This window comes from Fusarium pseudograminearum, chromosome 2, assembly GCF_000303195.2.
Source record: "Fusarium pseudograminearum CS3096 chromosome 2, whole genome shotgun sequence".
Lineage (NCBI taxonomy): Eukaryota > Fungi > Ascomycota > Sordariomycetes > Hypocreales > Nectriaceae > Fusarium > Fusarium pseudograminearum.
Window position 1 is genome coordinate 8,807,973 of NC_031952.1, and position 16,582 is coordinate 8,824,554.

The 16,582-nt window shown below is 45.6% G+C and overlaps 6 protein-coding genes across 6 annotated transcripts, besides 8 other annotated features; 2 read left to right on the forward strand and 4 right to left on the reverse strand.

Moving 5' to 3' along the window:
* Positions 1–107: 107 nt before the first annotated feature.
* Positions 108–2,067, reverse strand: FPSE_08190 (uncharacterized protein; the record flags this gene model as incomplete). Its single annotated transcript, XM_009261308.1, has 4 exons — positions 108–682; positions 733–1,349; positions 1,398–1,639; positions 1,690–2,067. 4 exons carry the CDS (start codon positions 2,065–2,067, stop codon positions 108–110), a joined length of 1,812 nt encoding a protein of 603 aa, XP_009259583.1.
* Positions 2,068–2,666: 599 nt separating this feature from the next.
* On the forward strand, positions 2,667–4,544 carry FPSE_08191 (uncharacterized protein; the record flags this gene model as incomplete). Its single annotated transcript, XM_009261309.1, has 8 exons — positions 2,667–3,045; positions 3,105–3,277; positions 3,347–3,581; positions 3,633–3,736; positions 3,913–3,922; positions 4,219–4,234; positions 4,395–4,400; positions 4,541–4,544. The coding sequence occupies 8 exons, from the start codon at positions 2,667–2,669 to the stop codon at positions 4,542–4,544; spliced, it is 927 nt and encodes a 308-aa protein (XP_009259584.1).
* Positions 4,428–4,473: a repeat region.
* Positions 4,545–4,627: 83 nt separating the features above from the next.
* Positions 4,628–4,658: a repeat region.
* Positions 4,659–5,081: 423 nt separating this feature from the next.
* On the reverse strand, positions 5,082–5,372 carry FPSE_08192 (uncharacterized protein; the record flags this gene model as incomplete). Its single annotated transcript, XM_009261310.1, has 1 exon — positions 5,082–5,372. The coding sequence occupies one exon, from the start codon at positions 5,370–5,372 to the stop codon at positions 5,082–5,084; it is 291 nt and encodes a 96-aa protein (XP_009259585.1).
* A 745-nt stretch (positions 5,373–6,117) lies between these two features.
* On the reverse strand, positions 6,118–7,731 carry FPSE_08193 (uncharacterized protein; the record flags this gene model as incomplete). Its single annotated transcript, XM_009261311.1, has 1 exon — positions 6,118–7,731. One exon carries the CDS (start codon positions 7,729–7,731, stop codon positions 6,118–6,120), a length of 1,614 nt encoding a protein of 537 aa, XP_009259586.1.
* Positions 7,732–9,417: 1,686 nt separating this feature from the next.
* On the forward strand, positions 9,418–11,487 carry FPSE_08194 (uncharacterized protein; the record flags this gene model as incomplete). Its single annotated transcript, XM_009261312.1, has 1 exon — positions 9,418–11,487. The coding sequence occupies one exon, from the start codon at positions 9,418–9,420 to the stop codon at positions 11,485–11,487; it is 2,070 nt and encodes a 689-aa protein (XP_009259587.1).
* Positions 11,488–12,915: 1,428 nt separating this feature from the next.
* FPSE_08195 (uncharacterized protein) lies at positions 12,916–14,230 on the reverse strand (the record flags this gene model as incomplete). The annotated part of the gene is made up of 3 exons (XM_009261313.1): positions 12,916–13,437; positions 13,547–13,775; positions 13,824–14,230. The coding sequence occupies 3 exons, from the start codon at positions 14,228–14,230 to the stop codon at positions 12,916–12,918; spliced, it is 1,158 nt and encodes a 385-aa protein (XP_009259588.1).
* Positions 14,231–15,601: 1,371 nt separating this feature from the next.
* Positions 15,602–15,646: a repeat region.
* Positions 15,647–15,718: 72 nt separating this feature from the next.
* Positions 15,719–15,743: a repeat region.
* Positions 15,744–15,764: 21 nt separating this feature from the next.
* Positions 15,765–15,815: a repeat region.
* Positions 15,816–15,890: 75 nt separating this feature from the next.
* Positions 15,891–15,951: a repeat region.
* A 359-nt stretch (positions 15,952–16,310) lies between these two features.
* Positions 16,311–16,362: a repeat region.
* An 11-nt stretch (positions 16,363–16,373) lies between these two features.
* Positions 16,374–16,474: a repeat region.
* Positions 16,475–16,582: the final 108 nt, after the last annotated feature.

Here is a 16,582-nt window from a genome sequence, read left to right on the forward strand (position 1 = left end):
ATAAAATGAAGTAAATATTGTAATCTTTGAAAGAAGCTCATAATTGACGATCTAATGCTATCTTAGTGTGAAGGACTATGAATGGTATTGCACTCCTCAACCGACCCTTAGCACCGAAGAGTTTCCGCCTGCTCAACGTACCAGGACAAATCGCTCTCCGGATCCATCTCAAACTCTGTGAACCCATTGCCCATGAATATAAACGGATTCGCCGTGTTATACTCGATGTCAAAGTCTTCCGCACGAATATCTCCAAGCATGCGATTAAACAGATGAGCGCTTCCACCAAACAGCGCCGTAACACGTCCATCAACTTTGCCTCGCTTATACCAGCTCGTACAGCCACCACTCCAAACAAGAGTCTTGTGAACTTGATCGCAGTACTTAATGAAGGCATCGACTTTTTCCTTCTTAGGAACGACGTACTTGATGTCTTCAGTTGACATCTTCTTGATCCACTTGACGAAGTAGTCGCCTGTCCAGTTGAGGGACTCGACAAGGGAACCGTGCCCACCTAAGCAATTAGGTCCCATCATCATGAAGTAATTGGGCATGGAGGGGACTGCGACAGAGATGTAAGCTTCCGGGTCCTCCTTCCATTGCTCGCGGAGATCAATGTTGTTCAAGCCCACGATGGGGTAGCGAGGACGGAAAGAGACGTCGAAGCCAGTGGCATATACGACTGACATTGTTAGTACCAACCGGTCTATGGAGAAGAGCGCTACTACTTACTGACGTCGACCTGATGCTCCTTACCATCAGCAGTCATGAGACCCTTCTTCGTAACTTGCGTAATCGCACTATCCGTCAAATGGCAATTCGGCCGCAAGAATGACTCGAGATATCCAGGGCCAGGTGTAATACGACGACAACCCAGCTCCCACTTAGGAATAAGCTTGGAACATAGCACAGGATCATGACCAAGCTTCTCAGCCATTTGCTCAGCAGCCATCTTCATACCCCGCTCATTATTCTCGCCCTTTCGGAAGATGTAAAAGGACTTATTTGTGCGCGAGATGATACCCTTGCGGTGTTGAAGATGAAGCTCTGGGTCTTGGAAGAGCGCCTTGTCTTGCTCTGAGTAGCGAGGGTTAGGATCATCGTCCTCTCTGCCGAGATGCTTTGAGGGTGGTGCCCTGTAATAAACCCATGCTGGACCACGGACGAAATTTGTGACTTCGGTCCCGGGGAGCTTTGCCATTTGAGGGACAATCTGGATTCCTGATGAACCGTTGCCAATTACAGCTATACGCTTATTGGAGTAGTCGTACGAATGATCCCAACTGGCCGAGTGAGTGGTATGGCCTTCAAAGTCCTTTAGACCGGGGATCTTGGGCCACGACTCGTGACTGACCGGTTAGCACCTGCGTTTCAGAGACGTCTTAATCAAGACTTACACGAGAACTCCTTGCGCTGAGATCAGCACGTGGCAGAACTCTTCTCGTTGAACACCCTCGTGCTCGACTGTGACCTTCCATTGACCAAGATCATCTAGCCACTCAGCGCCGACAACTCGGGTGTTTAGCTGCAAGTCACGGTCAAGATTCCATTTTTTGACTGTCGCCTTCATATAAGACAAGATGTCACCACCGCTAGCATAAAACCTCTCCCAGTTGGGATTGGGGTCAAAAGGAAATGCCTAGCACTGTTAGTACAAATTGATATTCTAGCTTGGAAGGATAAAAATACGTAAATGTGACTGGGTACATCACACTGGACGCCAGGATAATTATTCGCCAACCACGTGCCGCCAATATCGTTGCGAGCCTCAAAGATAGTGTGATCAACAATGTCGTCCATCTCGGGGAAGCGGTGTTGGAACTTATGCGCCATCAACAAACCAGAGAATCCTGCGCCAATCGTGAAGACTTTGATCTTTCGTGGTGTGTAGGCATATTCCTTGCTCAGTGTAAACGGATCTGTTGCATGCCCGATTGCATGCCCGTTTCTCAGTCCTTTTTTGATATCATCTAGATTTGCAACGAGTTCTGGGAGCTCAGTTGCTGGCATCGAAGACAAGTCCTCGGCCGACTGAGCCTTGGTCTCTGGCGACTCCAAAGAGGGCATTGTCGTTGATGTTGATAGAGTCAAGCTTCAAGTCCGCTCCAGGTGATGGTGAGGTTGAAGCGATTGTGTGGATAAGATTGTTCTTGTACGTCAGTTCAAAGTGTCGTTAAAGTACTCAGAATGGTCAAAAATGGGTAAAATAGATGCTGGTGTTGTCCTAGCCCTATCAGCTCTACCAGCACTAAGTCGGCAAAGCCTCAATCAGGCCATCGCGTCAGCATAACTGATCTCATGAGTGTTGATTGCCGAAGTCATCTACCTCTTTGCCAAGTATGTTCGGCAATGTTGCTGCTGTACTGATGAATGGCTATCCCGAAACGGTATTGCCGACCATTAGTGACCAGCTGATGCTGAATGAGGGGTTGTAGCGATATCGCACGGTAGCTCAACCGGCCAAGCTACGTAGCGCCGCAACAGTACCTTCATACTTAGAGCGACTGAGGGAATCAGAATTGAACCTTGTCAGTTTTAGCTCAAGTTTATCTGGTTCACCTTAACTTACAGGTGAAAGACTTCTAAATTGTCGTCTTGTTTATTGCTCCACAAGGCGACCACCACTACCTGTAGCCCAATCCCATCATCAAGCTCGCTCATACATCATGGCTGTCAATCGCTATGCCTACAATGGTCCAATTGACCATACCATTGCACCAAAACTCGAAAACATTCAAGCCAAGTCGGTAGTCATCACAGGAGGTGCCAATGGAATGGGTGAAGCTTTTGTACGAGACTTTGTCGCTGCTGGTGCCTGGGTGACATTCGCCGATGTCAACGAAGAGCGCGGCAAAGCAGTTGAAGCCGAGCTCAACGCCGACGGCCAAAAATGTGTATTCGTCAAATGCGACATCAGAGACTGGGATCAGCAAAAAGCAATGTTCGAGAGGGCGAAAAGCCAGAGCCCAAGTAATTCTGTTGATGTTGTCATCGCAAATGCTGGCATTTCTCGAAGTTCGGGGGACAGTCTATGGAATCTTGATGGTAAGCGCCCACTGAAGCCACTGGAGGAATAGTGAAAGACCCATTTACTGACCGTGCAGACCCTAACGGTGAACCAACCAAACCTGACTTAAACATTGTTCGTGTCAACATAGACGGCACGTTTTACACCTGGAAACTTGCGGTTCATTATTTTCGCCAGCAACCGGTCAGCGAAGAACGGGACCGTTGTTTTATTATCACAGGTTCGATGGTAGCTTGGATTGACAGTCCAGTAAGTTCCTGACTTTGACGCCGCCCATCAATACCAACAGCAACCAGAAAGCTGACTGATATGCGACAGGGTAACTGGGAATATACTGCAACGAAATATGCCTTGAGAGGCTTCATGAGAACCGTCCGAAGATCAAGCCACGAGCAGTCAATCCGCATAAACTACGTCGCACCCTGTTGGATCAAGAGCGCTATTCGAACCGCCGAGTACGAAAAGTGGCTGGTGGACCGCGGTGTGGAGTTTGGTGAACAGAAGGATGTTTCCAGCTGCATGTTGAGAATTGCAACTGATAGGAGCATCAACGGTGAGTGTGAGAGATCCCAGTACTTTAGTGAAATACTAATGGTTGTCAAAGGTCGTTCATTGATGATCACGCCTCGTTCCATCGCAAAAGAGGGTTTCGTTGATATCGACAGAGAGGACTATAAGGACACACCAGAAGACGAGTATCTGAAAAAGGTACAATTGTCACAACTGGTAATTATTGAGGATAAATGGTTGGACTCATACAAAGTCCGAGTATATAAAGAATAGCTGTTGTCGTAAGACTTAAGGATAGATCGGAATATGACAACTTTTCAACTGTTGATCGATCATAAGTCTACTGCGCTGATATACAACCGTATCTTGCGCAGTTCCGAGAGAGTAAGGTTTAGGTTGGGCACTGATGTCTTTCAATGTGATATCTTGAAAAGTTCAGAGCAGTCAGCTGAGTGGGATACACTTCACACACTAAAGAGCCATGGTACAAGAGTTTGTCAAGGATAAGAACTTGAAGAAGACGACGTAGATCGGCTTTTTGGGCATCACAAACTACATAAGCTACACTGTCGAGCTGAAGAATGGCAACAAGCATAATTAGCAATGTTGTGCCGCAAGAACTAGGTGGCTTGTGACTGAACGTAGTTTGATGCATGATGATGAGAGTTGGTATTGACAAGTATACGAACTAGAAGGGTAAGTGTTCAGTCTTGTACTAATGTGTATTCTTTATTGTGTAATAGCGCCTAGCTCCCTGGTTTTCTAACCGATTTTCCCCCTTTTAAGGCCAATAATATTATAATATCTCCCTCCTCTTTAGCTTAATTAGCCAGTTACTACTATAGGTTAACTATAGCCTATAGTAATTCCTTTTCTTCCTTATTAAGTCTATTATCTTTAATATTATTTTTAATATTATCTTTAAGTATAATAATCTTCTCTTAGGCTTTCTTCTTTTTACCACTATAATAAGCAATTAAAGATATTAAAAAGGCTATATAGCTAAAATGGTATATCTTAATAAATAGGCTATTAATTATACCTTTAAGAGCCTTATTAATATTACTAAAGGAATTACTTTCTATTAGGTTATTATATTAATAATAGTAAATATTATTAAGAGATATCTTAATACCTCTAAAGAGGATAAGCCTAGCCCTTTTATAATTAGGGCTGCTAATAGCTTATTTAAGAGTTTATATGCGATCTATCTTTATGGTTATTATATGTGGTTTTGTGATATATTAATATAGGTAGAAGGAAGAGGAAAGAAACTGGATTGAAGCAAGTGAATAGTGCATTTTGTGCCCCTTCTAAACCTTATAGTAGGGTAAAGGTTATGTGTAAGGGCATTAGAGTTATGATGCTTAAAAAAAGTGTAATTAAAGATGGAAACCCTATCAACAGGTTCAGTCTTGTACTTGAGTAGGGTCAGTACATAAAGACAAACCCATACTATAACCTGAGTCTTCTATTTACAATTTCCGAGCAATAAAGTCACAGCTTCATACTTGAATTACCCTTGCCCCGTCTCATTAGGTACCTAACAGTTCTTGCCACACAACCAGTAATGGTCATAGCAGCTACCAAAGTTGGCTGTCTTCTTGCAGCTGACACCTGTAAGTCCCTTTCCAGAGCAGGAATACCCCCTGGCCTGCAAAGCTCCAAGGAACGAGTCCCGGGCGTCACCAGCAGCAAGATTGGCGCACGCGCGGGTGCAGGTATAGGTACAAGTGCTACCACTAGCAGTGCCAACAGAGCACGTTTTGGGGCAGGCGGCTTGCACACCAGCGATGGCGGCGAGGGCGGTGATCATAGATAGTGCGTTGACCATTTTGGATGTTGACTGGGAACGTTAGGAAATGAGAATGGTGTTGGGAGATAAGGCTGGCTTACAGAAAAAGTGGTGATATGAAGCTAGGAAAGATGTTGTAACGAGATTGTAAATGTGCAATTGTGTCTGCTTTAAAAGACTTGGAATTATCCGAGGGGCCTTCACGTTTTTATACTTCATAGGATGGCTTCAACTGATCCAGATCAGTCAAGCTTTGCCGCTTGACTTGCCTCAAATCTATCCGCACGAGTCCAGACTATACCCATTCCACTTGACCCTATCCCCAATTCAATAAAACCATCAGCCCTCGCAGAGTCCAGAACTATCTCATACATGGATTAGTCTCTAATTGTCCCAAGCAATAGTTGTTCCGTGATGTCTTTTCGAGTTGAATACGAGAACCCACTTTGGTGAATTCAATAGCTAAATTTTACGTTACATTACATTTCAGCTTTGATGCACAAGCGTACTCACCTTCCTACTCGAGATGTCTCACGGAACTTCCGCGAAAAGTCCCTCAGTAGGGTATGGACCCTATTGGTCTACAGATCAGGCGATCCTGAACTTTCCACCTTCTTGCAGATCCGGGCGGAACGGCCCTTGTTTTCGCACCGGCGACTCGTGGTCTTGGCGAGATCGTGGATCAAATCAAATCATAACTTGGGATAATTAACACGTCAATTAACTAATATCATAATGAGAATTAAATCAGTAAAGTATGCTTTGTTAAGTAATAGTAAGTTAGTTAACTGTAGTCAATACTGTCACAAGCCGCATAGCTAAATGAAACCAACGTCAAACTTCCTATATCCGACACAACCTGAACGCCGTTCGCCTCTTGATTCGGATAAATCAGCCCCGATAACACTGCTTCACCGTCGTTCACAAATATCTCCACCGAATTCCAATCCACGTATATGACCAGCTTGACCGTACTCCCTCCTGTCGGATCCGGCGCCGTGCGCACGGTATCGTACGCCTGCTTCGGACCCGCAGCCATGGAATCCGTCGCGGAACCGTCTGAGTCTCTGACCAGAAATGCCTGGGAATGCACAAAGTCGTAGCCGACAGTGGTGCTGAAGGCCCCGTCGGACTTGATGATAAAGCGGACCTCGTTACCCTTGTCGCCGTCATTCTTGGAGATGGTGGCGCGGATGACGTATGCCCCTTGCTCCATGCCGCTGGGAAGGGATGCAGACGCAGGATCCGTTGTGATGGTCTTGTCGCTTACGGACTTGGGAGATGCGAAAATCTCTCCATATCCTCCTATTGGGATGCTGACCAAGGTGGGAGAACCGTTAATGGTCTTGAGCTTGACCTCCCGGACTAAACTGTCCTGGCCAGCAAAATCCGAGTAATAAGGGAGCGAAGCTGCGTAATCCCAGCTATTCATCCAGGCAATGGCATACCGGCTGCCGTATCTGTTACCAGGATTTTCCCAGCTGACCGTGGCGTAGAAATCAGGCCCGTCATCCATCCATTGCGGAAAGCTTTCTGTAGCTGTGAAGCCGTTGCCGTCCCATTTCCCGGTCCAATATGCAGTACCGGTTGTCCTATTGTAGCGATAACCGTTGGCGCCTAATGCGAGGATCCAGGTGCGCTTTGTGCTGTCGCCGTCTAGGTCGATCTGATATAGATCTGGGCATTCGAGGATGCCCAGGTCTACGCCAGCGTTCTCAGGCTTAAACTCGGATACGTACGCCCAGGTCTTGAGATCTATAGAGGTGTAGAAACCAATCTTGTCACCCTCTGCGAGAGACATAACCCAATGCCCCTCTTTGTCATCCCAGAAGATCTTGGGGTCTCGAAACGCAGGTTTTGCACTTGGGCTTGGGTTTGGCATTATGGGATTGCCTTGATAAGGGGTGAAGCTGTACCCATTGTCGGTGGAATAGAAAAGAGACTGCTGTTGCACCCCATCTGCCATCTGTGTAACGATGGCCACAACGGCACTCCGGCCAAAGCCAGCCGTGTTGTTTACGTCGACCACGGCGCTGCCGGTCTCGATGTCACCGAGTATAATGCTACTGGGAGGGTTTGGTTTGTACTTCTCCAATACCACGCCCCGGCGAGTCCAGTGTACCATGTCGGTGCTTGTGATGTGATACCATTCCGTCCCCCCTGAGCCGGGGTTTGAGCTATCAAAGTTGGAGTTGTATAGGTAGTAGAAATGCCATTCGTCCCCCAGGAAGAACGGACGTTGGGGATCATTCATCCATTTCTTCTCAGGCGTGATGTGATAGCTGGGTCGGGTGTTGGTGGTAGCAAGGGGTACTGCACTGGCATACAAGATGAATAATAGGAATGAAAAGAGACGGATCGACAGCGTCTGCGAGACGAGTGTGAGAAATCCCATCATGGTAACGATGAATGTATGAGGATTCAGATTGTGATGCTATCTGGTAAAGCAAATTACGTGAATGTGCTCTTATTATTTATACTTATATATAGGCTATTCACCTAAGAAATAAGTAACCTGATTGAGGGCCTAAAGGACATCACCTTTCACGAACCAATGTAGTATTCTCCCTCCAAATCAGATTGAGTCCCAGCATATGACTAGTAGGGTCTGACACCAATGAGCGGCTATCCTAGGTCACAATAAATAGCGGGATCCCAATTTCTCTCATAGCAATAAGGCGCCCAAAGGTGACTATGACTAAGCAATACCATGTTAAAACCTGCACACGCGGGGTGCAGTAGTACTTCAATCTTAATGATGCGGGGTCCCCGCCAAGAGGTTGCGGAGATGCGGGGAAGTGATAAAAGAGGCAATGATATACCAGGAGATGGGGGGATGGGGAAGAGAAAAGGAGATGCAGCAGACCCTGCTTACTACGGTGCCCAGGAAAGCTCTGACTCCTGTTGTTCGGACCATTTGGGCAGGTGATAAGACCGAACCCTATCACATTTTGCCGCTACTCAAACCGGTCAACGTAAGTTAGGAAGTGCCCCGTTGGTGTCGTCTTCTGTTGAATGCGTGCATGACTCGCACATGCTTCAGGCTGATGCGGGGCCCCATCAGTAGGGGTGGTTTAGCTGCCACGCTAGTAGTAGCGAGGTGGTGCAGTAGTTGAGAGGCAGAGGCGTACAGCGTCAGTGACGTAGCTAAACAAGGTGAAGAATAGGGCGAGGATCAAGGAACCGCCAAGCAATCTCCGCCGAAAATTAACGGTTAGACCCGGCTTGGCCATACTAACCGTAAAATCGAGACTGGGGACTGAAACTTGGTAGGGTTGAGCGCATTCTGGAAAGCCGCTAGAAACTGGGTACAAGGTAATACCTGGCTGAGTGACATGTCGGTCCGACACTAAATACACTATCCTAGCCTACATGGGATCATCAACAAGGGAAGGGAAGAGGATATTGCAACGTCGTGATCTATCCTCCTAACCCTAGATCAATTTACTCATAAATGCCTCATATGAGTCTTGTCAACTGCAGGGGCCTTGCGCGATCGGATCAGAAGCGAGGTTACTGACTGAACCAATAGAACCGAAATAATCGTGGCCATGTGTCAGAGCCATATGAATCGAAAGTAACATGGAATAGATCTTGGGTGAGAGCCCACAACCTTTCTGATCTGAAAACGGAAGGTAGAATACGGTTCCTAGAGTCCGCATTATCCACATATTTCGCCCGACTATTGAGGTACGTAGACTCATCACCGAAGCCATCTACAGAGGCGCCAGGGCTTCTGGATTTCTGGCAGTGTAGGTACAGCTTACCATCCAATTTCGACCAAGACGCCCTTCCACCTGGGAATCTTGTTATGCAGCTACATGTGTATTAAGTTCAGAATTTAATCGCGCATCGTACGAACCCATGAAAGAGTCACCAATTATTATCCATCAAGATGGCATCGACCCTTGCTTGGGCACGATCACTTACGACTACACTAATTCCTTCACATCCTAGATTGAGACCAGAAATCAGTGTGATCCACCACTTCGATCTCCTAAGACCTGATCAAAGATGTATAAATCCTGCATGATTTCTTTACCATCTCACCGCACAAGAATCAATCCAAGGCAGTCAGTCAAAGATGCAACTTCAACTCTCCCTTCTTCTTCCTTGCTTGCTGGCAACCGCCAGTGCGACATCCTACACCGAGGACTATCGTCCTCAATATCACTTCACCCCAGCCAAAAACTGGATGAATGACCCCAATGGCCTCATCTATCATAAAGGGAAATATCATATGTACTTTCAGTACAACCCTACAGGCGACGTCTGGGGAAATATCTCCTGGGGCCACGCAGTCAGCGACGATCTGATGCGCTGGAAAGAGTTGCCTGTCGCCCTGAACGCCTTCAAGTCTCCAGCAGGGTCGTTGAATGAACTCTATTACTCCGGGAGTACTGTCTCTGATGACGCCATGGCCTCAGGTCTTGGACATGGCAAGAGACCTCCTCTTGTGGCCGTCTATACATCGCATTATACGTCAGATATGACCCTGCCGAGCAAGAAAACCGTGCGCGCCGGCCAGGAATCTCAATCAATCGCCTTCAGCACAGACAACGGCCTTTCTTGGACTGAGTATCCTGACAACCCAGTCATCCTAGAGCCTCCCAGCCAATATGCCGACCAATATCTCAACTTCCGCGACCCATTTGTCTTCTGGTACGGGCCAAGCAAGCACTGGGTCATGACCGTCTCGCTGCCCCAACTTCACAAACTGCTTATCTACACTTCCAAAAACCTGACGGCCTGGGAACATGTTAGTGAGTTTGGCCCTGTCAATGCAGTTGGTGGCCAGTGGGAGTGTCCCAGCTTGTTTCAGCTTCCTGTGGATGGTAAAAAGTCCAGGACCAAGTGGGTGATGGTAATCGGACTCAATCCTGGCGGTCCCGCACATGCTGGCGGATCAGGAACCCAGTATGTGGTTGGCACTTTTGATGGAACAACATTCACAGCAGATGCCAATAGTCTTCACGATGCGTCTGCTCCAATTGACAGTGTGGTATTTGAAGATTGGAACGAAACCAGCTTCGCAGAATCAAGCTGGAAACCAACTGGTGATTTCGTCCAGCAACAGCCTAGCAACGGCCAGGTACTCACGTTGTGGGAAAAGGGCGACGAAAGTGTTGGAACTCTCAGCTCCAAGAGATTTACTGTCTCCAAAAAGTACATTGCCTTCAAGATCGGCTGTTGCAACAATCCGTACAATCCAGAGACGTATGGAACGACAGCCGATCAAGAGACCGCCATCAACCTAATTGTGGATGGGCAGGTGGTACGATCGACCACTGGCGTCAACGGAGGTGATATCGTATGGACGAGCTGGAACGTCGCCAACCTCATTGGCAAAACTGCATATATCCAACTTGTCGATCGCGCCACGGGAGGTTGGGGCCATCTTGACGTGGGCGAAATTGTCTTCACAGACAAGTCACTCCCGCCACAAGCTAACTGGGTGGACTACGGTCCTGACTACTACGCTGCTGCCACCTACAATGGACTTTCCGATTACGAGCGCGTGGCCGTCGCCTGGATGAACGATTGGGCCTACGCAGTGGACATTCCCACCTCCCCATGGCGAAGCGCGATGAGCATTCCTCGGGTCTTTACACTCGAAACCGTGGACGGGAGGGCGCGCCTGATACAGAAGCCACACCCTAACCTGCAAACCTTGGAGAGCAGAAGGATGTTGTATAAGAATGAATGGCGTTCAACGCGCACGGGCAATTTGACTCTCCCAGTGTCTGGGAAGGCCTTAGATATAACCTTGACCTTTGCTGCTAGCAAAGAGTCCAAAATGCTGGGCCTGAACGTGCGAACAAACGGCGGGAAATACGGCACCGCTATTGGTTATGACTTTGATGCCAATGAAATGTTCGTTGATCGCGAATCATCTGGTGATTCTTCTTTCAGCGCTTCATTCCCGGGCGTATACTACGCTCCGCTGCCTGTCAGGGATGGAAAGGTCAAACTACGCATTCTGCTAGATTGGTCATCGGTTGAGGTGTTTGGCGGGCGCGGCGAAGAGACAATAACAGCACAGATCTTTCCTCTCGATTCAAGCACAGGTGTGTCACTGTTTTCTGTCGGCGTTGTGAAGGACGTGAAGATAGAGGTGCACTCGGTATCGTCTGCGTGGAGAGGATCGTATTAATAGTGAGCCTTGCAGAGGACATAGGCAATAGGAGTAAGCTAGAAGAGATAGGGAACGTAACTCCATCCGTGGCTATTAATTCTAGACAATTAACTCCATATGTTCATGCAAACCATCTCAAATGTACTTGTTACGGGCACCCCTATCCTTCCCAATACGCCAACACTTCACTAAACCAAGAAAATAACATAAAACAAACTCTGAGAAAGGCACAGCAAAGACAAGGGTGAACTATATTATATAGGATTTGTGTCCAGTGTAAATCCACCTTGCTTAACTGGCCCGAGACCTCTTTGCCTTTCGACTTTGGATTTGAAGAGACTGTCGTGGGATTCACGATACAAATGACCCACGGCTTGTATACGATATCCTTTACATGTTGTTTATCTCATCTCCATGACGTTCCTTTCCTTATAGGGTGATGAGGATTGAGAGATTGCATCACCATATGCGTTGATTGTTAACGATAGAAGTGATTACCGGTCGCTTAGGATAAGTCCCTCATTCAGCTGCCCCTCCGAGAGAATGGCTGCAGGACAAACCAATGATATCGGAAAGGACGAAGGGGATTTATGCAATGCTCTCCGCATTCCCCAGTCTGAGGTAGCATTGTGATGTTTCTAGAACGTACCCTTGCATGATACAGTAGCACCAGGTTGTCGGACCGGTCGGGCTGTTCTATGCTTTAGTAGCACACACTTCTCCATGAATGATATCATACAGGCTCAAGTGGCAGGGGTGTTACGCCCGGAGTGTAGGTGATATCAATCAGGAGTGTGAGTTGTTTCTGGGATGAACTGTGACTTCATGCGCTTCTGGTATCTCGGCCAGTCCGAGATTACCTTGATTCCCCCTACCCTTTAACACCTACCGTATTCAGCAGTATAGATACAGCACTTTAATCTGTCATCCGTTGCTAGTTGGATTCAAGGGCTCATTCCGCTCCTAAGAATTTCCTCTTTTTGTTAAAGGTAAGTAGGACAGAGTACAGGTTTTAGGAGCCGTCATAAGAGCCCATATCACAGCTTATGTTTAGTCAGTGGTAGGCATCCTCAAGAGCTTCTTGAAGGCTGTTACCATTCCCAATAACGTATGTATCCCTTCGTAAATCCCGGGGACATAGTTAGTGAGAAAGTGCACAATGGCTGAATACTTATGCGAGGGACTGATGTCGATTTGCCTTGGACCACCTCAAGGAAATGTCTATTCGGCTGATGTATACTACCTCGTACCTTCTTCAAAAGCTTTCCCTTGCATCAATGTCCCTAAAGTCGCGGAATAGTGTTCTTAAAAACGCTCCCAGGGTCAACTCTATGCTTAACAGCCATCAGACTCTCAAACCCGGCCCCATAGGTCCTCTTCAAATCCATCTCTCCGTCACCCACAAAACCCAAATAAGCATATTTAAGGATATTCTCAGGGTCTTGATCAGAAAGCTCTCTGTAAATTCAGGGCCCACTGGTCCGCCACCTCAGCGCCTGCTTCTTCAAGAGAAGTGGCGATGATCTCAAGCCAATAGTGATCGCAGCGCGGCGAGAACATAGAGTCAAGATGATGACCAGAGTCTCGATGAAATTGCATTGAAAAGAGAGACCCCGGACCAGGGACTGACTCGTTGTATTTAGCAAGGATCTCAAAGGTCTTGGGGGTCAGATCCTTGAAGTTGAGAGTTCGAGCGCGACCGTATACACCGTATCCAGCGAGTTTCTCTTTCTCTTCGCAGTAAGCAGACCAGCTGTTAGTCTTGATAACCTCCCTAACGCAAGTACCTAGGGCGACAGTCTTGGCCATCCACCTACGGCCTTCATCATGGTCTTCATCAGCCCAGAGGCAAGAGATGGTGAAGATGTTACCGGCGTGGGGAATTGCGACGTCAGTAAGTTGAATTGAGAGACAGTTTGGGATGTCTTCACTCGCTGTGGGTTTGTTGTATCCATCGATGAAAGAGGCCTAGGCTGCGTGCTTGTTGGTGGACTCGAACACGAAAGTCCCCTCAAGGATCTAGTTGAGGTTAACAACGAGACAGATCCAACCTCATGCAGTTCAGGGTCAAACTTACCTCCTTCAGAGAGTACACTTTAATAGTCATCTGAGTAATAACACCAAGACAACCGCCTCCACCACGCATGGCCGTCAGCTCTTCTTCACCTGCGTCAACTAACGCACCTTCAGCATTGACGTACTTAGCGCCGATGATCTGATCAACCCCCAGTCCATACTTGGTAGACAAAGGGCTGTAGCCTCCCAGTGTTGCCCAACCAACATATCCAACTGAAGCATTCGGTGCCCTGGTCTCGCATCAGTAAACATTAGTCCGAACCGTAATGCCGACTCACGTTGGTGTAATTAGTCCTTGAACTCCCAAAGCCTTCGCCAACTCGCGTGTAATAATCCCTCCCCCAATATGAGCAGTTTTCCTGTCCTCCGAAATATTGACATAGTTGATATCGCGCATATCGATAGTCAATGCACCGTTGACTTGGCTTCTGGCAGTGCAATCATGTCCGCCTGAGCGAAGTACAAAGTCACTTGAGTGAGAGACACAGAAACGAACCAGTTCCTGGATGTGTGACACATCTTGGGGTCTGGCGACGACGCTCGGAAATTTAGATGTCTTAATAAAGCAATTCGTGACTTCAGCCCATTCTGCATCACCAGGCAGGGTGAATTTGATGTTTGCTTGTTCAGCTATGAAGGCTTGGAATACACTGGGGAGGGAGTCTGAATTGCTAATGGTGGCCATGGTGAGGTGGGCTTCGTGATGCTGTGTGAACAGGAGCGTAGATGAATAAGCTCCAAGGTCCGGTCCCTCTTTATATACCAATATATCTGAGGGTACTCATTAACATCCCTGGTTCAGGTAACCCGGGTCTTCGTATTCTCATGTGGGTTTACTCCGCCTTGCTGGTCGTCATGGTATAGTTGCCAAGGCCTGGTATAGCTAGCCAAACTCAGCAGTGACTGCAGCAGATTCGCCAAACTCTCGGTATTCGGTACCCGTTCAAATACGTCTTATCTTGAACTTCGAAAGTCGTTTCCCAAGTCGAGAAACTTCCCGGGAAAAGGACAGCATGATATGATAGCAAAACTGCATCAACCACGCCGTCTCCACCAATTTCACTGGATGATTAACCCGAATTGATGGTATAAAACGCCACTTATGTAATCGTAGTTCCTGATTTGGTGTTTTCGTATGTCCTTCGCTGTTTCCGCTCTGTTTAAAAGTCCGACGAAGGCCGCAATCAGGCTACAGTGAAATTTTGCGCCGAGTCAGCGCGAAATGGACTGATCGGGCTTTGTGGGATGGGATGAGCGTGACGAAGTATGTATGAAGAGATAACGTTAATTCAGAGTCCGCCTTAGGCTTGAGACCAGTTTTTCAGGAGGTTAATGTATGTAGAACGGAAGTCCCATGGCTTCTGGGTTGTGTCCAGCACAAATTGCTCCAATTTTAAAGCGCAACCGCCTTGCTTGAGTGGCAACTCAGTGACACCTGGTTGCATATGCGTAACATCAAGACCCCTAGAACACGCGGTCTGGATTCAAGAGGCGACCAAGAGAGGGCACCAATCAATGAGCGGCTGGGTTGCTGGCTAAGGCCTCTAAGGCCAAAGTCTGGGTCGCTGCATTGAAAATGCATTGCAAGTCGACGAGTTCTTGCTCACTGCTGATCAGAGTTTTAGGTCAACAATTGGTTAGTTATGGTGGCTCAACGCTTCACGCCACAATAGAATTTAACCCCCGTCTCCCCATATTGTGATTGTGTAGGAGCTCTCGGAGTGCACCTGGCCCTAGTTATTAGCCATTGTCAACTAAAAAACAAGATAAGGTGAGACCTATGACACGCTATGACGCGTCGTATCTCAATTGAATCTGCAAAGCTTAGGATCCTTTCAAGGAAGCCTAACGCTTCTAACCACGATCAGCCGCAAGACTTGAATGTCGCATTAGGAATATCGAAGAAGAGAATGAGATAAGTTTATCTGGGCAACTTCGTTTAGAACCTAAGTTAATTCCTATGTATTAATAGCCTAGGACCTTAATAGATATAGTTAATACTCCTATCTATATATTTTAACTGTATTTCTTAATTATTAATATCTTCTTTAGCCCCTAATTAATATATTATTCTTACTTAACTTATATAATAATATATATACTGCTCTTTAAGATTTTATCCTCTATTTTATTTAGCCTTTTAATTTATTATCTTATAACCTCTATTTTACAGTTAAATATATTATTAATATAATTAAGATCCTATATCTAGGGTAGGCAATTAAAGGTTATATATATAATTTAAATATTAATAAATTCTTTAAATTTAAGCTACTTTAAACTTAACTTTCTATATTACCCTAATAGAACCCTATTAACCTTTAGATTTACCTATCTATATAGCCTATTTATATTATTCTAATAAACCTATTTAAATTATATATTAACTTTTATATTTTAATAATTCCCTATTTACCCTATATATATATAGCTCCTCTTATAAGATAGCATTTAATATAAAAGCCCTTATTATTTTAACTATTATAGCTATATCCTTTATTATTATATCTTCTATTACCTTAATAATAATATTATTAAAGGCTTTATTAACCTAATTAAGCTAGGACTTAAGGACTTAATATTAGACTTTATATTAATAATTTAACTTAACTGCCTAAAGGAAAGTAATTTTATCTTTATAGATATTAAGCCCTCTTATAAGCCTCTTCTTAAGGTCCCTTAAGTATATAAGTTTTTACTTAAGCCTTTACTCTATTTAGCCTTATTATTTAATTTAAAAGCGCTTTATAAAAAGTAAAAAGACCTTATAACTAAAAGTAATTAATTTAATTAAATTATAATTATTATTTTAATTAACCTCTTAAAGGTATTTTACTTTATATTTTAACTATTTTAAGTCTTTATTATAATTATTAAATATAATAATTTAGCTAATTTCTATTTTATTAAAGAAATAGTTAATAAAATAGTTATAGATATTACTATATAGGCTTTTTTATTAAGGCTTTATTATTATATAATCTATAATATTAGTTAGCTATATAGAGTAATAAACTAGAGATTAATTAATAGTAAG